The 23,213-nt window shown below is 40.6% G+C and overlaps 1 protein-coding gene across 1 annotated transcript; it reads right to left on the bottom strand.

The window, feature by feature from the left end:
* Positions 1 to 1,081: 1,081 nt before the first annotated feature.
* On the bottom strand, positions 1,082 to 17,544 carry GFPT2 (glutamine-fructose-6-phosphate transaminase 2). The gene is made up of 19 exons (XM_054287954.1): positions 17,467 to 17,544; positions 12,881 to 12,988; positions 12,170 to 12,268; positions 11,356 to 11,481; positions 10,728 to 10,786; positions 10,083 to 10,217; positions 8,625 to 8,686; positions 7,298 to 7,377; positions 6,899 to 7,016; positions 6,027 to 6,190; positions 5,409 to 5,504; positions 5,213 to 5,310; positions 4,749 to 4,869; positions 4,422 to 4,579; positions 4,171 to 4,285; positions 3,445 to 3,572; positions 2,640 to 2,807; positions 2,055 to 2,216; positions 1,082 to 1,452 (listed from the first exon to the last, which is right to left on the bottom strand). The coding sequence occupies exons 1-19, from the start codon at positions 17,471 to 17,473 to the stop codon at positions 1,408 to 1,410; spliced, it is 2,049 nt and encodes a 682-aa protein (XP_054143929.1). The 5' UTR covers positions 17,474 to 17,544; the 3' UTR covers positions 1,082 to 1,407.
* Positions 17,545 to 23,213: the final 5,669 nt, after the last annotated feature.

The following is a 23,213-nucleotide window of genomic DNA, read 5'->3' as shown; positions in this document are numbered from 1 at the left end:
GAATATTAATTCTAGATCAAGAGTAAAAGGGGCCTTTTCATCACTTACCAAAACATGTTAGAGACAGAGTTACACATTATTGGCATTTAGGTTAGATTATTACTATATTTTTTGTTATGATTTTGGTTTTATTATGTGGTAATAAAAAGTACTAGGGTGGTTTCCAGTAAGTAGCTGCTATTATAACAAGCTGGTGTAACACTTTTCAAGCTTTTAACCTAAGTAAACATTCAAACACATCCATTTAGAACCAAGCCTGCAGAGGAATATCAGAAACTTCACTAGTGAGTTAGTTAATAAAATGCTGAAAAAATAAATCCTATGCTTTCTGGCCATTTGGAAATCAAAATCAAACTTCTTGTGTGTATCTATCTTATTTTTTTGCAGGTTTATAGGTTTTCCCCTACTGCAAGTTGGTTCACAACTATCAAAGTGTGCTTTTGCAAATATATATGGTACTAAAATAGGACTTTCTTCAGATCTGACATAGAAGTCATCAGGTTAAAAAAAAAAATCAAAACAACAAAAATGAAACAAATAAAAACCCAAACACACATACACACACAAAAAACTAAACCACAAAATAAGAAGAATTATATAATCTTTTAATTGCATTGTCATTTCATTGTACCCTCTTCAAACAAAAATATGACTTGAAAGACATCCAGTTCCCTTATTCTGTTGCACTATACATGTTATGCAAATAAGAGCTGGGGTGGCATACAAAACAAATGTCACTCTGGCTTTTCAAAACAATTAAAAGAAGCAGAAATTGAAAACATAGCTGGGAATTTACAGCCAGGGAAGAACTTTGCAAATGACTCGTTAAATATGAAACACAGATGCAATGGGGGAAGGGAAGCTGGGAAAGAAGAGGGGACAACAAATTTCCAGTTTGAGGCTGAAGGAGGAAAATCCCTAACAACTGTACAGAAGTATCAACACGCTCAGTATTTACATTCTGAGCATTACCAATGTTACAGATAAGCAGTGTACTAAAAAAATAACTTAAAAAAGCTATACAAATTGTACTTATAAATACTATATCTTTGAAACTAGTTATGTAGTGTAGGCTAAAAAAATGTTCACAGTTACTCTGGATAGAGCTGTATATATATATATATATATATATTGCACAGTAAAAAAGTTCATTCAGTATACCATGTGTAAACAATTTTTATCTTCTTTGGTAATTTCAGGACTTAGAGAAGTATTTGCTGTGAGCAAAAGCACTGGGGTACAAGGCACATCAAAAGCTTTTAAAGCTGCAAGATAAATCCTTCTGACACTTTCCAGTTAGCACTATCATTCTTTTTAGAAAAAACATTTACTTATCAATTCAGAACAACACATTCTACAAGTATAACTCAGAGGTCTGGTGACAAAGGCATCAGCTGTTCTTGGCTGTTACTCTACAGTCACAGATTTGGCCAAGTTTCTTGGGAAGTCCACCTAGAATGAAGAGACAGGCTTTCAGTATGGCAGAGTAATACTGACATTCTGCATTTAATAGTTCATTTAGTGTGCTTTTTCTGACTTCCTAATGAGTTCTGCTTGATTCTAGACACATTAACACACACAACAGGCTATAGATCTGCAGATAAAGACTTGAATCTAAATTTATCTGCGCTTCCAAAGCCCTCCCAACAAATACATATTTGTTCTTCACAGGATACCTTTCCAAAGCCGTCATCATTTGTCAAACTGACACATCAACAAACCAAGGTGTACAAAGCACTGCCCTATTTTAAGTTGAAGTACAATATCACATTTCAAGATTAGGTTCCCTGGAAAAGTCCCATTTGTACTCTTAACTAACCAAACTAAGCAAAAGAGCTTTATAATTTTTTAGAAGGATACTAATTAAAATATACAAAACTGAAGAACTGGCACTGAAATGTCACCTCTATAACCACACTCACTATGAGACTCACTAACTATTTTCATAGCTAGTGAGTCTTAGATATGCCATATAACTGGGTCTCTCACTTTACACTAGTAGGAGGAAGTTCAAAACTGCACTAAAAGGAGTGTTAAATTTAGAAAATACTTACATCATATCCTCTGAGAACAGCCAGGTGAAATGAAAGTAACTGAAGAGGAATGACACTCAACACTCCTTGAAGGCAGTCAACTGTATGAGGCAGCTCAATGGTTTTGTAGGCAAATTTTGAGCTTTCAGTGTCTTCTTTAGAACACAGAATGATTGGACGACCCTGAAAATAAATTTTTACATTGTTAAGTGAAGAAGTAGCCTAGAACTGCTTTGAAATATTGTTTACAGCATGTCTGTGTGTGTTTGAACACACTTAAGTAGCTAACAAAGGCAATGCCAGTCCTTGCATAAAGGCTCTTAACTTTCACTATATTGTAAGGTTTGAATGTTTTCACCCTGTAGAGTTTTAACGTTATTCCATTTGCTTCAAAACAGAAAGACCCCAAAACAAACAAGCCATATGAAAGCAGTTTTCACTGCTGATATTAACCTGTAATAACAACCTGCAATGCAGATGTAGCATCTTATTTATAACTTAATCATTAACAATAATCAGCAGTACATCCCTTTCCAGGTGCACAGTGCAGTGTGCACAATCTCTTTTCCTATGACACAGGAGAAGTGAATCAGTTGAGCACTGTACCTGCCGAGCAGTGACCTGTTGCAGGGCATTCTGGCACTTGGTGAAGCAAGGATCCTTCATGATCACCATGATAACAGGCATTTGTTTATCTATTAGGGCCAAGGGCCCATGTTTCAGCTCACCAGCCAGGATACCTTCTGAGTGCATATAGGTGATTTCTTTTATTTTCTAAAAAAAAGGAAATGCCTCAAGTTATTACTATATCAGCTGAGAAGCAACAGCCACAAGAATCAAAACACCAAAGCTGTGCCTCTACCACTTAAATACACATACCCAGTATCAAGTATTAGTGAAAGCACATGAGTGGCTGCTGGGATTTCTAGCAGGCTGTGGGCAGCAACAGAGCTCACCCATGCACGTGGAGTAACCAAAGGAATTTTAGGAACCAAACAGCCAGCACAACCTTGGCTACTGCAGTCTGCCTTAAACACACCAAACTCCTCTGAGCAATGGGCACATGTCCATTTCATCAGGATGTTCATAACATAATTAATGACTTCCATGCATGAGCATCTCTTCTCAACATCAGCACATTGCATGTTTCTGATGATGTTTTCAAATGGGTCAGCAACTTGTTAGTTTCTTGTTTTTAAGTAGACTAATTAAACTCTATGTTTATGATGTGAAAGAAACAAGAAAGTGGCATCACATCCAGGTTCACCTTATGTATGTGTTTAAATGCTTCTAGTTATAAATAGTTTTACTGCAGTAGAATTAAATTTTAATGAAATATTAGAAAAACTATGTTGCAGAAGGCACAAAATCTCATTTTAAATAATATCAAAGAATATTGAGAAGTTCCTACCAAAGCTCCTTCCAGACACGTGGCGTAATTATACCCACGGCCCATAACCAGCAACGATCTCTGTTTGTACAGTTCAAGAGCCAAATCATGGATCTTCTCATCCAAGGACAAGACTTCTTTAATCATTTCTATTGAGGCACAGAAAAAAAATCTATTTTTTTAACTGGAAAAATAGTTCATTTCTACTAGAATGTTTTAATTATCTAATAGAGCAAATACAGTTAATGCAATTCAACCATTAATTTAGCAACTTGGACTGCAGTTTAAGGATATTTTCTCCAGCCTTACTTACAGTAATAAATTTAAACAAATATTGGTTTAAACAGTGCTCATACATATAATTTGAATTTCTGAAGGAAGTTGTGAAATATCCATGTAAAAATCACCTTGAATTCGTTTTATTTTATGTATCCTGACTTAAAGTGGGAGATTTTAAAATTTTTAAACCATTAATTTAGGAGATCGAGTAATATTTCTCATATAAAACGACCTTATTGTAATTAGAAAACCCAACCCATGAAAATTCCATTCCTCCTGCCAAGTTTCTTGGACGAGCACTTGTAAAATTGGCAAACAGTGCAGAAGTGAACAGTCCATTTTTCTCATGTTGTCTGCCTTTCAGGATGAGGGGGAGAGTGAAACTTAAATGAGAAAGAAATATCCCTGAGTAGTATTTTACACTGCCAACATCCCCTACGCCTCCTCAAACCCAAAATATCAATATACCTGGCAATGATTTTAGTCCACTTATGATTTCCTGTCTCCTTTTCTGCAAAGAAATTCTGTCTTCAGACATCATTAGGCCAAACATTACAAGAGACACGAATTGGCTGGTATAGGCCTGCAGAAAAAACAAAACATTTAACAGCTAGTTCTGCAGAGAGTGAATATGATCTCAGTTTGAAGTGCTGCAATTGAAATTTGAGTTGTGTTCCACAGGGCTGAAGGGTGAAAGTCAAACCCTTAACAGGAATTACCTTTGTGCTTGCCACACCAATCTCAGGCCCTGCATTGATGTGCACACCACAGTCAGTCTCCCTGGATATTGAGCTTCCAACTGTGTTTGTGATGCCAACTGTCAGAGCACGGCGTTCTTTACAGTACCTCAAGGCCATCAGTGTATCTGCAGTTTCACCTGGAAAACATTCACACCTTCACTTCAGGTTGGCAGAGATAATAATGATTCCTGAAAAGCATCAAAGTCTACACAAGTGTGTTCTAAATAACTGTACCCACACTTAGATGATGCAAAGTGCAATGGAAAGCAATCTTAGAGCACTCACTCAACAGCAAATGCAGCTCACCTGACTGGCTTATAAAAAAGCACACATCATCCCTGAATACAGGTGTGTTCCTATCCAGGAAGTCACTGGCAAGTTCCACCATCACTGGTAATTCAGTTAATTCTTCCAGGACTTGTCGAGTCTGTATTCAAGCAGAACACAGTATTTGTCAGCATTGCCACCCACTAACATTGGGACATTTTACAAATCAGAGAAAATCTAAATGAATTCTTATTAGAAAAGCTGGTAATTACAACTCACCAAAGCTTTAAAAGCCAAGGTGGAAAAAGTTAACTTCTAGCATGGTGATTAATGGCATTGGAGCATTAATAAAGAATGTGGCAATAAGGAAAGCTAAATAAAAGGGTGAGATCCCTCAATGAAAGACAAAGTCTGAGGTAGAAGAAAAAAGCAGATGAAAAGCTGTTGTCTTAAACCCCAGCAAGTAAGTTATAAATGCATTTCAGCCAAGGCTGGGAACATACAGCCACTGCAGCGTGGTAACTGGTCCCACAGCCAATAATGATCAGTCTTCGGCATCTTCTGATTTCTTTCAAATGATCCTTCAGCCCCCCCAGCAGAACTGCAAACAAATAAATACACAATGGTGGTTTTCATTTTCTAGATAGCACATTTACAAATTTCCAACTTAGTGCAGTTTGAAGGACTGTTCTCCATTACCTGTGCTGCTCTCAAAATTCACCCTGCCTCTCATTGTGTTGACAACTGATTCTGGTTGTTCAAAAATTTCCTTTTGCATGAAGGCACTGAAGTTACCTGTTTATAAAAACATGACATGGCAATGCTTAGGTCTGTTATTTGAAGTCTATTCCAGTTACAAAGAGAACTTTTAAGACTAACTTGACTGTGTTAGCCTAAATAAAAGCTTAGAATAGGCAAGAAGAAAGGAAGGATGGATAGGTCACTTTATTTGGTTGGTTCCAATTCCGCATATTGGCAAGGTAAATAAATTCCTTCATAAGGAAACATCCATGCTCCCCTTCAATTCTTAATTTATAGTCAAACTTTGCCAACAACTACAACATTAATGTTAACATTAGTTACATTTTCACTAGATACTGAAATGAATAGAAGTATCTATGACTTTTCCAAGGCTAAAATGGATAGGGTCCCAGGCTGCCCATTCTTCCTTGGTCTCAAAACTAAAATTGTCAGCTCCCAGTACAGCTTGAATAAAAGGCAATTGTCACATCAAATTAGCAGTTTGCTGCCTCATTTACTACACAAACAGTAACTATCCATTTTTGATGATACTCATTGACAGATGTTTCTACCCACCCTTCATGATTTGCTGCAATTCCATCTGCAAGGTCTGGATGGCCCGGGAAGGATCATCGCTAGCTGAGCGCTCCAGGCGGTGAATGGAGAGCTTCCCGTCAGTTACAGCTGCAATGTCATCATCTTCTAAGAAAATCACTCTGTTGGTGTGCTCAATGATGGCACTACAGAGAGAGAAACAGAAGCAAGACAAACCTGACACGTCAGAATTGGCAATAGCAAAGCAATTAAATGTGCCACAAGAGCACTTCCAGCACTGCTTCTCTCTTCCTTTAGGACAGAACTGCAGACAGAGCCATCCTAAAGGCAATGGCTCCATCTGCTGCTCCTCCTGCACTCTCACAGCAACCCACAGCAGGAGGCTCTGCAACCACTGCATCCATTCCTGCTGGTCTGAAGATGCTTCCCAGTGTCCTTGATGGATCCTGCTAAGGGCCCACTCTTGGTCTGTCTGTTCCAAGATAAATGTGTGCCTGATGTCCAGGTTCCTGCCCAGCTTGGAACCACACCACTATTTTCCTCCTCCAATATCTGAATTGAAAACATCACAACCCCAATTAACCCATATTCTGCCCAAATGCTCAGCTGATGAGTGTCCATTTGTACCCAAATTACTTTCCTACACTGGATGTATTTCACAGAGAGGTCAGCAAATGGCAGATATTGCACTTGTTTTCAGTTCAAATGCTGCTGACAAACCTTCACATTTTTCAAGCCCCTGAGCCTGAGGGCTTTCTGATGTTACCTGGATTAAAAAGCTCTTCTTTCAGAAGCCATTGTACAAGAGCAAGGGAGCTTAAATTTCCAGAACTATCTCACTTTTAAACAAAAAAAAACCAGTATTTTCAGCAAAGTTGAAGTACTTTTACTACCTTGCATCTGAAGCAAAGAAGAATTCCACTGCCTTATCCCCAACAGCATGAAGGCAGGTTGAGCTGTCCAGTCTTTTCATTTGGGAGTTGCAGATGTTCTTCACATTCTCAATGTTGCCTATTAAAAAAATGAGACATTCTAAATGCAAACCCAGTTCTGTTCAGTTAAGATTACAGACTATACAGGTTTAGGGTATCACAGTTACAGAAATAGGTTGGAGCATGGGACTTTTACATGAACTACACATTCAGTAGTATAAAAATATCCCCAGCCAAAAAGCTATTTGGGGCATCAGCTGGTAGTTTTTATGGTACAAAAACCAATTAACCTAATTTCTAATCATAAAATAACAGTAATTTTAGTTTTTAAAAATAATGTATTTTGATTCATCAACTTACATGTTCTATACAAAACTGGAATCTGTTCAGTTGAGAGTTTGTACTTGCTCCTAACCCCAATGAGCAAAGGACTCCCTCTCCTAGAGAAAGGAAAACACTCAAGTTTATAAAGAGAAATGTGCATACAAAGAAGTTACCAGACATCAGTGAAGCTGAAAAGACAATATCCCATCTAGCTTCCCAAACAGGAAGAGCCTCCTTCATGATCCTAAGGCCATTACATGGCAGGAATTCTATAAACCATGATCCTAAGGCCATTACATGGCAGGAATTCTATAAACTTGGTTCTTCTGTAAGATTCACCAAATATTATTATATAAGTAATTACCAATGTGCCTTGGTGATTCTTTACCTGTAAACTACATCCAGGTGGAGGAAAATGTGAATAAATGTGAATATGAACCTGCTGTTTTCTTCGCAGTTATCAGAAAACATCTTAGTACAGGGACCAATTTGAACCAAAGCTTACTTTGCCTCTAAAGTGAGACAACAGTAAGCTCCTGTGCTCTTTAGAATTGAAGTACTTTTACACTCTTTAGCCTTTCAAACTCAGAAACATCAACCATCCCTACTGAACGTCTGAAACTGTGGAATATTAAGATAATTTTTTAATTATATGGGTTACATGTCACTGAAGACCTTATTAAAAAAAATATCACAGGAATAAAAAAACAAGTCACACTCAGATTACAAGATTAGCTTCTCTTAAATCCCTCAGCCCTAAAAACCCAAATCTGAACCACATATAGAATAGTTCATTTGAGAAGATGTTCTCTAGTTAGAGTGATGGCACAGCTGGCTTTTTCAAAATTTTAATGTAGTCTTATTTTAGACCATTGAAGCAATGGGCTTTTGGGTTGTAATATAAAACAGTCTTTATTCCCATCACTTGCTATTTTAATCACTTGCTATGTCACTTGCTATTTTAATATCTTTACATTTCCTGAAAGTTGTTTTTCAAGTCATAAATAAAAGTAGAACTTAAGACAGAAAGACACCATAAATGCTATGACAGCTATAGAACTCCATTTGTATTACCTGTTACTATGATGGTCTTTCAGCCCACATGAATATATTTATCTGTCTTTACTCAGTGGGAGCTAAAACTGAACAATATCCCTTCCCTCTCCCCTTTTTGATAGAGAAAAAATGCTAGTATGCTCTTAATACAAATTTAGAAACACAAGATACACTGAGATTCTTTATTGACTCACTGATTTTGGTTAATTAGGCACTTTAAACATCAATATTTTAGTATCTTTCAGAGGCTGGCCTTTTTTAACCTAATAAAAAGCATGCATTATGTATAAAATAGACTTTTACTAACCTGGTAGCAACAGCTTCACCTGGGTAATGGATGCTCTTGAAAACCAATGCAAAAGCACCTTCCTGGAAACCATGAATACAAAGGAGAAAAAAAAGATTCTAAAGAACTTATCTCAAATAGTTGCATCTCATTAAACTGGGGCCCCTCTCTGAAGAGGCACTGAAGGAGCTGCTATCAGGAGTCTCTTCCTGGAGGGCAGACTGCACCTTTAAAGGAATTGGCCGTGGAGCAGAACAAGCTGGCATCCACATTAACAGTGCAACAGCTAAAACCTCAGGAAGTGAGCACTTAGCCTCTCTTTATAAATAAAAGCAATAAACTTGAATGCAAAGGTTATGAAAATGTCAGAGATGCTGCTCATAATCAACGTGAAGATTGTTAGACATTTACTTTGAGTAAGACCTTCAATCAGAATTTTACTTGTAGTGCATTACCATGCAGTTTCAACTAAAAACCTGGAGTTACTGTTCCTAGTTCAAGCAGCAAATTCTCACTAATGTATTTCAAAAAAAAAAACCCCACAAAAAATCCATAACACCAGAAAAAAAACCCCCAGAAACAACTCTACAGTACTAACACACTAACACTAACACTGGCATACTCCTGGAGGGAGATTCCCAAAGCAGGAGCCAAGGCCCCCCACCCTGCCAGCAGGACAGAGCTGGTGACATTCCCTCCTCTCCCAGGGCTGCACTCAGAGCACTCTGCCCTGTTCTGGGGCCAGGGGAATCCTCCCTTCCCCTCACTCTGGGGCTGCTCCCTCTTGACCCACACAGGCCCTGCCTTGGTGTGGATTCCTGCCCTGCTGCAAGGAATCCTACAGAGCTGCTTTAAAGAGGAGACTCAGAAACTGCAGGAAGGGGAGGGAAAACATCTGCCTGGAGACTGGGGGAGGAAACAAAGCCAGCTTTCTCCAAGTTTGCAATGCATCTATCAAAGTTTTCAAGCATTCACATACTGAGTAACAGTAGATTCCCACTTCACAGTTTGGAAACCAGTCCAGCTTGTTAGATCTATTTCCAAATGGGAGAGCCAAGGCATTGGCCAAACTTGAATCACGGCAGTGTTTCAACACGATCAGAATAACCTTTAGGAACACACTGCCATTTATGAGAGATTTTAACCCCCAGAGGGTCCTATTACTTTTTTTAAATTAAACTGCTTCATTAAAAAGCTGTGTTAACTTCTTGCTAAAAACAAAACAAGACAAAAACCTCAACAAACAAAACCTGTTGCTACTGCAATTTAAAGATTTAACAGTGAAAAGCCTTTGAAGTCTCCAAAATTTTAATCTCATTTCTTGGTCTATTAAGCATTATTTAGAAGCCTAAAAGTGTTATTTGCAGCACCTTCTAAGAGCTCCTGCACAGGATCTAAATGCATAAGGCAGAATGCTAAGGAACCCCACAAATAGCTTATACTGTTGTACAGTGGAAAAAAAAGTAATGTCCCACTTACCAACTGTTGAATAACTCTCTCTACCAAGGCTGAAAAACTGGTGTCTTCACTCTCTCTGTTGTCATACATGTACTTGATCAATTTGGGGATTGTTTCTGTATCTGTTTCAGATTCAAATTCATATCCTTTGCTCTCCTGAAATATCATATAGAAGAGTAAGAATTGTGTGCATCCTCAGGCAGCAAACACTGAAGAGCTTTTCAGCTGCCTCCCACCAGAAACTGCAGCCAGAGCTCAGAGCACTGCATTGAACCAGTGCATATAAATCACTATAGATTAAATACAAGGACTTATGTCATAGATACTCTTTGGGAAATGCTGGAATAAGACCCATAGTAAGACTTTACTTGTTTGGCATCTGTGAAGCAGCAAGAGACAGGAGGGAGCCCACTCCACACACCCTCTCAGAGAGTCTCAGCACAAACCGCTACTCTGCTCATAAATACTTTGCATTTAGGATTACAGGAACATATTGCACTTCACCAGCTCCTGAGTATCTTTATCAGGCAGACCCTTTCACACAGCTTTTTTATAGATGATATCAAGAAACTTGAGTTCATGTTTCACTGAAGTCAGGAATGACCTGATGGTAGTTTGGGGGAGTATTAACTTTCTAGTTTTAGAATTGAGTTGCCACAGACTCACCAGAAATTTTCTCAGGTCCTTATAGTTTGTGATGATTCCATTATGGATGACAACAAATTCTAAGAGAAAAAAAAATATATACATATATTCATGAGCAACAAAAACTTAAGATATTTAATTCAGAACACAAAATTACAAGGGGAAAAAAAGCTTAGAAGTACACTTGAAACCACTTGCTATAGCTTTCAGACCTACAGTTTATCACAATATGGACAACTGCAAGCAGAAGCTTACAAATTCTGAAAGTATACAAAGGCGGTTCCAAATTATTGAGAGGGTTCTAAACTACACTTGGTAGAGCACCACGCCAAATGAACAATGATATGAAATCTCCCTTTTCCGGACCAGGCAATATTGACACATTCATATTTTCAGTCTTACCTTTCAAAACACGAATGTTGTACTTCAATTAACTTGCAATTTTCAGAAAACAGATCTCATTAATTTTTAGTGTTGCTTCAGTCTGAGAATAGCCTATTTCATTTCAAATATGTCTGAGATAAATAGGATGGCAACAGCTTAGCCCTACTATCAAAAATAGATACCATAGCAATAATAAGAACATTTGTGTTCTGTGGATTGAATCATTTCAGATTTGTGTGGTTGAAGTGTTGCAGATACTACGTACCATTCCTTTTATCTGATCTCTGAGGGTGACTGTTTATTGCACTTGGTACTCCGTGGGTCGCCCAGCGAGTATGAGCAATTCCAAAATGTGTTTCAAAATCTGTTTTTGAATCCAGGTCATCTTGTTCTAGACAGGAGAAATTCAGTTTACTGAATAATTAATATTGCCTTTCTCCCTCCTCTTACACACACACAATTAGTAAAACACAAAGACAATTCCTACAGGCAAAAATCTAAAAGCTATCTTCTGTTTTTTGGGGATTTTTTTAACCATTTGCTTTTTTGACATTATACTTCAGAAAATCCAAGCTACTGTGATTAAAACCTTGTTTGCCAAGCCATGAGCATTTTTAGCCACAGACAGGCTAACAGACCCCATTACTACAAATTATAATGTAAACGTATTAAAACACAACTTCAGGCTTTCACAGATGGAAGCACTGCATAAAGCAGATTGTGATGACAGCCAGCTGCCTAAATGGTCATAAATTCTGTCAGAGTGCATGTTTCAGCATTTCAGCCATGCAGCACAGAAATCACATGAGCAAAGAGCCAAAGGAGCCCAGGTTTTGAACAAAGGAGCAACCAAAAGAAGGGAACATAGACTGACAATTCCTCAGTGCTAGATCTGAAGATCAGCTTGCTTCTTAAGTGCAGATTTGAGTGACACAAAAAAAAAATAGCTGCTTGGATTTCTCAATGCATGTATTGCTGATGCAAAATCATAACTGCAATTTTATGGTCTGACTTTCTGCTGAGATGCAGAGAGTATCTGACTGGGAGGCCAAAGCAAAGGGGTCATTTTTAACACTTACTGTACAACTCTTCTTCCAGTGCCTTTACTTTTCCTCTTTTCTTAACCAGTTTGATGAATCTTTCTTTATCTTCATTGTTATTTCCATCAATTGCCACTCCTACAGCACAGGACACAGTCATAAGTGTTATTTAAAGCACGAAATACACTAGAACGAGGAAAAGGCTGAGAAAATAGGCACACACCACTGAAATTAGTATTTTTAAATTACCCTTTAAAGGGATATAGTTGCAGTCTGTTGCAAGACCTGTGCATGTTCAAATGAAACCACATCAACTCTATATCCACTGCACAGATTAAAACATACATGAGCCATCTCAAATTGTATTTGACAACAAACTGAAATATTTTGCCAAATGAAATGAGCCAACTCAAATTTAAAACAAGTTTAATCTTCCCCATCCTTCACTGTGATTCACATACAAAAAAGGCTGAGGCACAAACTACATGGCCCTGTATAGAGATCTTTTTCCACACCCTGTTTTGCTTACGTGTACAATCCTCAACCATCTAATTACAGAGCTAAACATCCAATTCTAAGTCCTGAGGAAAGCTGTAGCCCTCCAAGAATCAAGCTAATTAGTTCTGATCTGTTAATCTGTAGAATAAAGAAAGAAAAATCCAAGAGGCCAGACACTGAAAGTACCCAAAAACCCCAAAATGGAATGAGCTACTGGTTGCTAAAATTAATTTGTTGAGTTGGTTAACATACCTGCAGAGTCATAGCCTCTGTATTCCAGTCTCTGTAATCCTTTTATCAGGGTTTCATATATTTCCTTCCTAGTGCGAGGCACTCTGTAGTTTAGATAAGCAAAAATTCCTGTTTCAAGAGAAAGGGGGAAGGGGGGGGGGGGGGGGGGGAAAGAAGCAAAGAGGTTATTTTAAAAATTTGCATCACTTCAGACTCAATTTAAAACTCTTTAAAACTAGTGTCAGGGAGAAGTCCTAGGGGCACCCAACCTCCCATTTAGTACAATTCCTTCTAATGCATTTTGAAATGGAAAGAATTCAAGTACAATAAAGGACTCAGAAGCCGAATTTCAACACATAACACAAACTTAACTGGCGAGTTTCACTTTCCTCATGTTACCCACCAAGAGTTAAACAGTTAGGAGAGGTAAAAAAAAACTTCTACTTTTCACGAAAACCACAGCTGAAAATGGGAACATTGTGATCTATTTCATATCCAGGCATTCAAAGAGGGAATATATTCACCAGTACTAACACAAGGAGACTTTTGTAATCCAAGTCATGGCCTTAAATACCCATGGGTAGGTACGAGGCACAACATCTTTCTGAAAGGCTCCAGCTTAATCCTGTATGCAACAGCCACTTCAGCAGAAAGAGAATGGAGAGGCAAACGCGAGGAAAGGGCAGAAGTCAATGGGGTAGGACAACAAAGGAAAGAAACAGAAGGTACAAAACAGGGTCACCCACAACATGAGCGCTCCCCCTGCGCTGCCTCAGCACAATCCCAAAGCCAGGCGGGCACAGGAGCCCCGGGCGTGCCCCTGCCAGCTCCTCGGGGAGCCCTGACCTCACTCCCTGATCCCTCTCCTCTTGAACAGACCAGCCAGCGACCAAGAAGAGGCTTTTTTTTAGTTTGGGACTTCGTTACCCCACCCTATTTTTTAAAAAATTTTTTCTTTTTTTTTTAAGTACACAGGCATTTTTTTATTAGAAGGGTGTTGGGAATGTTGTTTTATCTTTAGAAAAGGTGTAATGAAAGAGTCATCTGCAAAATAAAACACGGCCATTCCTTTTCTCTGCCCACTGCTCTTCCTGCAACTCTGGTATTTATATGGATACATTAGGCCCTTTTATTAACTCTTGCAAAACTGTACCCCAATAAAACAAAAACAACTAATTTCGCTGTTTCAGCAGTTTCTCCAAGCATCAAGTCTGGACTGGAGACTACAGTAAGAAAACTCCCCCAGACTTTGAGAGGTCTACAGATAAGCAGTTCAGACAAGTGTTTTAGATAGAGGAGGCCTTTGTTTGAAATTTAACACCCTCTTCCCCTTCAATTAAGGCTTTTGAACTGTAGATGGCCATAGTGAAGAAGCTGTTATAATGATACACCAGTAAATCTCCCTTACAAATATTACTGTGAATTTGGTTACTCTGCTGGTTTATAAGACATTAATACTGTTGATTTGACAGTGAGACAAAGACAGTATTACATGTGCCTCTGAATTTATTTTGGAAAGATTAAAGGGTGGATAATACTTTTCTGCTTCAGAAGAGAGATTTATGAGGAGCTCAGCCTAATTATTTCTAGTGCATCCAACATTAATGGAGACATTAAGACAATAGTTGCATTTAAGGAGGTATTTGGGAATTTGAACTGCTTAATACTGTTCTTCATGGATGTTTTGAGAAATAATGCCTCTGGTTATAAGCAGTCACTTCAGACTGAGAGCCTGTTGATCATTTTCCCAGACAGATATTTACCGTTCTCTGGCACTAACCACGAACCTCAAAAGCAGCATTCAATTTCTTCAATACGAATTTCTCAACATCATTCCAAAACATTGCCACACCTCAGTTCAGATCCAGCTCTACTTTCTAGGCCAGATTTCACAATGGATTTAAGCCTCAACATCCTTGTATGTTCCATGTGGCATCTTTCACTACACGGAGCTCCAGGAAGAACCTTCCTCTGGGACCATCCCTACAATGCTACCAGTGTGCTGCAGTTGTTAAAAAGATCCTTGTTCCCAGGGAATTGGAGCTGCACTTCCACACACGTGCATTAGAAGATGCAGAAGTCACCAGAGGCCATTTAAAATGAAAACAAGTCTGACTTCAAAGAACGTGTTATAAACTCTTCCAGTTAAGGGAAATAAATCTTACTTTAAGCACTGAGAGTAACACTTTCTCTAGTACGTTTCTGTTTAATGATTTATCCACTCACGTATTTTTTCCCTCTTCAGTCATCATTTTGGCCAGATTTAAAGCGCATTACTCAACTCATGTAGAAACAACTTGCGATAAAGATTCCTTGTATCTAAATTCTTTCTGGAAGCACACCAGTATGACTGAATCTCAGTTGAATCATCTTATGATAAGAGTTTTGTGATGCAAACAAGTTCCTTTATGATGGCCTCCCCAAGGTATTAGATGCCATTTCCAGATCTCGCTTCCTTAAGAAGACTCAAAAACATAAAATCCAGGAAAAGCACCCAAGTGTTTTACTAGGGCATTGTCCTCCTGATCTGAATGCTAAATCTAGTTTATAACTTTACATAATCACAGTTTGCTTAGAAGGATGAACTAGGTCAATAGTGTATGGCTTACCTATAGAAGCTAAAAACAGAAAGAAAAAGGTTGCTAAAACATAATTAAAACCAGCTTCAATCACATGCAGACACTGAAAGCAAGGCTCTCCCTTTACATGTGTATCAATTTTTAGAGCTTCCCTTTTCAGGATTACAAGCAGAGCATCAGAAGAAGGAAAAGTAAATTGAGTATTTTTTTGGTGGGAAAATTCCACAAGAACTCTTGCAATTGCAAGACTTCACCAAAATCAACAAGGGGGCAGCCTATACTTGAAATTTGAACAAAATTATTTACTTTTTGAAAAATAAAAGGATACCCCTAAGCACATAGTTGATGCCAGAAACTTAGCTTTGAAAAGGTCTCTACTTCATATCCTGATGAAACTAACTTTGATTTAAAAGAGGTCATCAGTTTAAGTGCATCTTGACTTTTTTTTAAACCCTGAATACTTTTGCTTGAATACTTTGGCTATAGTGTTTTACATGTGAGAATGATAACATCTTGACTTTGCTTCCTTACGAGCATGTTTATAGCAGAATTTATGACCCGTGTATTTTCAAAACATAAACCAAGGGCTATAAATCTTCACGTGCTACCTGAAGCCAAAGAAAACACAATAGGGTCCATTATCAGCACTTAAACCTGGAAAGAGATGAAAAAAATAAAAACAACAACAAAAAAGTAATTTCAAAACTGCTGGTTGCAGTCTCTAGAACTCCTACAGAGATCAGCATAGTGGGCTGGGGAATACCACTCATGGAAACAAATGTAATATAAAAGGTTTCTAAATGCTGATGGGAAAAACCCTTGCTCCACTCTCACTTGCCCTTCTTGAACTGCTGCTCTTTGCTATTTCATACTGAGTCACTTGCTCCACCCCAAGCTGGATGTTCTACCGAACTCCTCGAACGCTGTTAACACCCTCACTTCCCAATCAATACACAGCCCAGACATGCAGAGTTTTTGATATTACCATGATGTGTCTCAGGGCTTGCCGTGGATACCCCAGGGTGGTTCAGGCACTGGGCCAGGCCTCTCACCTGAGGGGTTTTGCTTGGGAGGCACCGAGTTTGTCTCATTGATAGAGATCTGTCACGTAGGAGCTCACACAATAGCAGCTGAAACTGTATCACCTCGTGTTTCCATTTAAGTGAAAGAGGATCCCAGAGCTCCTTGCTCCTTCTGAGGTTACAGTTAAAAAGGATGAGGAGGCAAGGAAAAGATACCTAACTCAGAAAGTACAATTTTGGGAGCAGTAACTCAACTCACTATCAGCCTGCAATCTCACAAAAGAGGTTTTGTTGATGACAACTAAGAAGTAAAAGTGCAAATTTTTCTACTTTCATCAGACCTGAGAGGAGATGTCAGGGACAGATTGGCAAAGTTTCACCAAACTTTCCCCCATAACCAAATAAAATCGCGTTAGCAGCTTCCGAACCCACACTTTGATTTCCATCTGATCCGAAGCGTGTCGAAGCAATTGTGTACACGCTATAGGAATTATCTTGCCATCTTATCTTTATTAGAAAAAACCGAGGTGAATAAACTCACAACAGCTAGGAATGAAGCTCCTTCACTGCCTTTGTCTGAAAGCCACAAACTCTCCCTTATCGCTGCAGCTCGGAAGTGAGTCACGATTAATCAATCCCTAGTCCCGTGTTAGGAAAGACAGAGCCCAGCGCATCCCGTGCATCAGAGCAGCGGGATCAGGAGCAGAGGTTAACCGGGCACCCCCGGGCAGCGGGAACGGGACCAATTCCATCCCAAGACCCGGGATCATCCCAAAACCCAGGGACACGCCACCAGGCGCGGGGGTCTCGGGCAGGGATGAACGGAACGGGAATCGCGTCTCCTCGGAGAAGGGCCGGGCCGAGAGGCTTCACCCTCACCTGCCGAACGCTCCCTGTCCTTCCCACCCCCAGAAGGATGCAGCGGGGCCGGTCCCGAGCGGCACCGCTGGGCTCGGGGACAAAGCCGCCCCTGTCCCTTGCTGGCCGGGCTCAGCCCGTCACTCACCGCACATGGTGGCAGCGCACGGTCCCTCCCGCTCCCGGCGAACGCGGCTGACGCCGGGCCGGCCCCGCCGCCTGCGGCTCTTATGCTCCGGTTACGGGGCCGGGCCGGCCCTGCCTGCGCCCGCCCCTGCCCGGGGCCCCGCGGGGGCAGAGCCCGGGGAGGGGACAGAGACCGGAGAGGGGACACGGGCCAGGGAAGGGGCAGAGCCTGGCGGGGGCAGAGCCCGGGGAAGGGACGGAGCCCGGAGAGGGGACACAGCCCAGGGAAGGGACAGAACCCGGGGAGGGGACACAGCCCAGGAAAGGGACAGAGCCCATGGAGGGGACAGAGCCCAGGAAAGGGGACAGAGCCCGGGGAGGGGACAGAGCCCGGCGGGGACGGAGCCCGGGGAAGGGGCAGAGCCCTGGGAAGGGGCAGAGCCCGGGGAGGGGACAGAGCCCATGGAGGGGACAGAGCCTGGCAGGGACAGAGCCCAGGGAAGGGGCAGAGCCCGGGGAGGGGACAGAGCCCATGGAGGGGACAGAGCCTGGCAGGGACAGAGCCCAGGGAAGGGGCAGAGCCCGGGGAGGGGACAGAGCCCAGGGAAGGGACAGAGCCTGGCAGGGACAGAGCCCGGGGAAGGGGCAGAGCTCGGCGGGACCGCAGCGGATCCCGCCCGGCCGGCCCTGCCGAGCTCCGCGCACGGGGAGTCAGTCCCAGAGGCATTAAACTCGGGAAAGACCTCCCAGATCACCAAGTGCAGCCTTTGGCCGATCACACCTGGTCAAACAGAGCACTAAACGACATGTCTAATCATTTCTTCAGCACCTCCAGGGATGGGGACTCCACCACCTCCCAGGCAGCCCGTTCCAATGCTTGGCAATCCTTTCCTTGAAGAAATTCTACCTGGAGTCCAACTTCAACCTTCTCTGGCACAGCTCTAGGCTACATCATCTGGTCATGTCAAGGATGAATCCTATGTCCACCTCAGGCCTGCTCAGGGATTTTCAGAGTGACAGAAACCCCAGAGAGATCTGCCTGTGTGACCATGGGCAGCACAAGGAGCAGTTTTTGTGCACTGATTCTGATTTTCCACCTAAAAAGGAACTCATCTCATCTCAGAGAGCTCCTCCAAACCAAAGGAATGAATGATGGTTTTTAAAGAGAGTGCCTTGCAGCACACTTGGATTGACAGTGTACACAGAACAGCTGAAACCGTTATTCGAAGAAACATGACTTTTAAAAATACACGAAGTTTTGTTAAATAGTTTCTTCTTCCTTATTAAAAAATACCAAAATATTGTATAGATAACTCTATGAATTATCTCATAGAATTCTTGAAATTCAAGTGCGAGGTGTCTTATTTAAGCTAGAATTTAAAAGCTCTTTTCCACTTGTATTTATTTTGCACGTCATTTTTTACCTAAAGCAGTGATTCCCTCAAACTTTTTGTTTGATGGAGAAGTTGAATGAAGGATAAAGATTGAAACATTAACATTTCAGTTACAAAAAAACCACTTTTTGTGTCTCTTTAAGAAAGAGAAACTTTGTCTCAATTTTAAAGTAAAAAACTAGGTTTAAAATATTTTCACATCATAAAATAAAAAGTGTTTAAATTCTCTTTAAAATTAGTTTATAAAAAGGGATAAATTAAGTGTATTTTTCACTTAATGTGTGGACAGCCATGCACACCGTGGTCCTTGAAAACCAATATTGTTTTCCTTCCCCCAGTCTCCCAGAATCAGACCAAACAGGCCCATGATTTGTCACCATTGCAGTCCCAGCTGTGTCACTGACCTGCCACGTGACATCAGCCATTTTGACACTCCATTCCAGTTTTTCTTCTCTGTTTAGGTAACTGCTCCTCCTCTAAAGTAACTCTGATCTGGTTTCCCCAGCCCAACCTGAGTGAAGAGGAACATTCCTAATCACAGCTCTCTGTGTAAAGTAGCATTGCTATTTATATTAAATTATATACAATAAAGGAAAACTTCTTATTTGCTCCTTGTGGGGCATTTTAACTAATGAGTGATGCAGACAGTAGGAAAACATTTTTTTTTTTTAACATCACTGCAATACTAATTGCCAAAGATCACGAGTTAGAGCCCAAAATTCCACTCATGCAAGACATTTCATGTTTCCATGTGACGTTCCCAGGGAGAAAACTAAACAAAATGAGATTCAACTGCTAGGAAGAACTGCATTAATTAGTGGTTAATGCATCACCTTGATAACATATCAGTCAACATTTTCCAGACACATCTGCCCAATGCCATTTGTCTTTTATGACTTTTTGGAAGCGCATTAGAGAGTACACTAATTCTTTTTACTAGTGGGTTTGTTTGGCTTTTTTATGGCACTCAGATGAGGTGATCAAACTGTTCTCATCTCACAACTTCTTAAACTCTAAAAGCCAAAATATTTTGAAGTATCACCTACTGTATTCAACACAATAAGGATCCAGAAATTCTGCCATGCTCTGGAAAAATGCTCTTCTCGTGAGACCATTAAGAAACCCCAAAACAAAAGGGAGCAGTTTTGACAGAGAGTTTGCAAATTGAAGGTTGCAATTTTCCTGTCACGAGACACAGGCAACTGATGAGCAATAAGGAGGTCAAGGGGTGCAACTTCCCACTAAGGTCTGAACACAAACCTGAAGGGACACCCAAAGGATCAGGAATTTTTGCCCAGCTATATCTTTCTCTTTTTTTTTCTGTCCTTATATACAAATGATGAAAAATAGAAGTAGGAAACAGTGGGGTGCAGGATGGAGATCACCGTATCACTGTTTTAGTGCCAGGTAAGGAGGAATTTGCCTGGGGCACCAATAGGCAAAGGGCAATGAAAATCATGGAGCTGGAAAGAAGAGGGATTTATGTTTAGGCTCCCTCTGAGCCTAAAGCAGGTACTAGTTCTCACAGCATTTATGATCTGCCCTGAAAAGCAGCCATCAGCACTTTAAGGACAGCTATTTCAAACTGCATTTCCATACTCAAGAGGCTCAGATACATCTCTGAATACCTTGTTCTGGTCCCTGACACCCATGGGGACCTGCTGAGGAGTTCCAGTAAGTTCCCTTGTCCCAGAGAGTGAAAGGACCAAATCCCTCTAATTAGTAAGCAGGGGCAGGAAAAAAGTAATGGATGTGAAGTGCAAAAGGGAAGAACTGTGATAAATATCAAGAAAAAATTAGGAGAAGCAGTTATGCAAGGGAACGGCCCCCAGAGGGTGGCTTATGGCCCTTTCCCTGGTGACACCACTGGAACAGAGACCCTGTCCTGAGAGTCAGCACTGAGTGACCTGTGTGGGGTGTGAAGGACAGGGGGTGACCAAATGGCAGTCCCCTCCAACTCCAGCACTTCCTTGATTATGACAGGGTTATAAAACTCCTTTTAAATTGCCTTTTTGAACTGCTGTTTGAGTGGCTACAACATTTTCTGAGAACTAATAACCTGTCTCTAGATTCATACTAGAATGCACAGCACAAGTTCTTATATTAACAATGAAATCCATCCTTTTAGTTTATATTATATATTATTTAATTTATATATTTATATATTATATATTTAGCATACATATATGTAACAATTATTTTGCATATAAATAAATATGCTATATATTTTTATATTTATATATTATATATTTATATATTACCTATAAGTATTTATTATTTATTTAGATATTTCTTGCTTCAAAATGTGGAATTTGAGAGCCTAAAAGCAGTGATTGTACATCATCATCCCCCACAAGCAGGCTTCTGCACTTCTGCCATTTTTATGTATTACTCCAAATAAAAAACATTTAAAACATGGACAAATTCTGAACATTCTCATCACCATCACTTTCATTTTAACAGAATGGGACAGTGTTATTCCCTACCAAGGCTCTCAAGAATATTTGGGCTGACAGCTTGGTCTGGATCTCTCTGATTTCTTCCCAGTCTGATAATGATGACTGCTGTTAACCAGGACTCACTCCAGTAGAGCCGAATTTCACCCACAGAAAATATAAAAAGGAAGTGCTGACCTTGCTGGCATATGAAGAAGGTCAGGCTGAGCTCCAGGACACCTTCTGCATCCATCTCAGCTCCACAGTGAGTTTGGAAAGCAATCAGCAATGAGGTGAAAACAGCAACACCTTTCTTCTGCTGAGAGGTTCAAAAGAGAAGAAAAAAAGTTTGTAATTTTGATGGTTCTCTGAGTGGAGGTGTCAGCTGGCTGCTCTCCTAGGATCTGTGTAGGGCTAAGGCATTGGTGCTTTCAGTTTAAAAGTATGAAATAGTAATTAACAGCTTTTCATTTCAGAATGGGGAGAGTTAATTGTCATTTGTCACTGTCGAACAGTTGACTTTGAAATTATAATAATTATGTGTGGTAGGAGGAGTTACACACAATCAATGATTCACATTGATAAATGTGAATCAACATCCTACCTATGACTGAGGATTAAGTAACCACGATTTAATTCTGTGGTGGCTTTTCAACTGAATGTCATGAGGAGCATGTGTAATGTTAACCAACCCAGCTATTTAACTGGATCTTAAATACTTTAAAAAACATAAAGGCACATTTAGTAATAATTCATCTAAAGCATTGTGTTTTAAAAAGCAAAATTGGTTTCCTGAGGTTTTGATGTCAATTCCTCATAACAAGAGCTGCAAATGAATCGATGGTGTCAGAGAGAAAAATAAATTCTTGGAAAAGTCTGTAGATTTTTCAAGCAAGCCAGCTTTCAGTGCTGGATTCGTTTTCTCAGCATATTGTGTGGTCCTTCAGGTCAAAAGTGAGAAATGCTGACAGACTAAAACAGATATCTGCATGCCTGCCCTCCCCTGCCCCATTTGTGGGTACCAGGTCCATCTACTCATTATTTTTCATAAATTTGGGATTCTCTCACCTTACCTGGTGAGAGAATCCCAAATCTCTCACCTGGGGTTGGAGGGAGCAAAGCCAGCTGCTTACAACAGTTGCAGAAAGCATGCCCATGTGAGAAGTCAGGAAGCTTAAAATCCAAAGATGAAAAAAGCTTTGCAAGAAGAGAATTCTTTCCAGTGATACACCAACACATGGCTTGGCTCAAAGTGTTTGAGCAAGGAACTGGTCAGAGAAACAAAAAGCTGATGCAGCTCCTCCATCATACCCTACACAGGCCACAGCATCACCTCTTTGTCCTCCACTGAAGGAAAGCCTCCCTCTCCTCCCCCAGTTCCTGCAGATCCCCCCTGGCAGCAGCCACCCCTGTGTGCAATAATTCTGCTCTCCCCCAGCTGCTCTGGCTCACCCAGCACCAGGGAGCAGAGCAGGGTGAGGTGCAGCTCCTGCATTGCTCTGGGGAATTTTATTTCTAAGCATGTGAACCTGGCTTGCTATTTTGGTAAGAACAATTTCATTCCACTCTTCTCTCAATTTGTTTTCACAGCTTTAATGCTTCAAGGATTTATGCTGGCCCTTGAGAACAACACCTCTGACGCTAGAAAATGGTTTTGCTGCTGGCTGCCCTCTGGGTTGCCCTTTGAAGAGTTCTCTGGCAAGAAGCTTCTGATTTTGTGAACAAAACCCAGTTGTTTTGCAGCACACATATCTACACTCTCCCCAAAGCCAAGCAGAGTAACAGTCCAATTTTCTCCCCTGTCTCACCCCTAACATTGTTTCTGTCACTAGTGACCAGCAAAAGCTGCAGCAGCAGCAGCTGGAACGAGCTGGAGGGAGGCGAGGCGCTGGCAATGGGAGGCACCTCCAAACAGCTCCAGTTATCAGCAGCTCCAGGCT

This window comes from Melozone crissalis, unplaced genomic scaffold (genome assembly GCF_028551555.1).
Source record: "Melozone crissalis strain CALT ecotype California unplaced genomic scaffold, PUWL_Pcris_2 ptg000061l_1, whole genome shotgun sequence".
Taxonomy (NCBI): Eukaryota; Metazoa; Chordata; class Aves; order Passeriformes; family Passerellidae; genus Melozone; species Melozone crissalis.
Note: the sequence above shows the minus strand (reverse complement) of the source record. Positions and strands in the feature narration are given on the sequence as shown.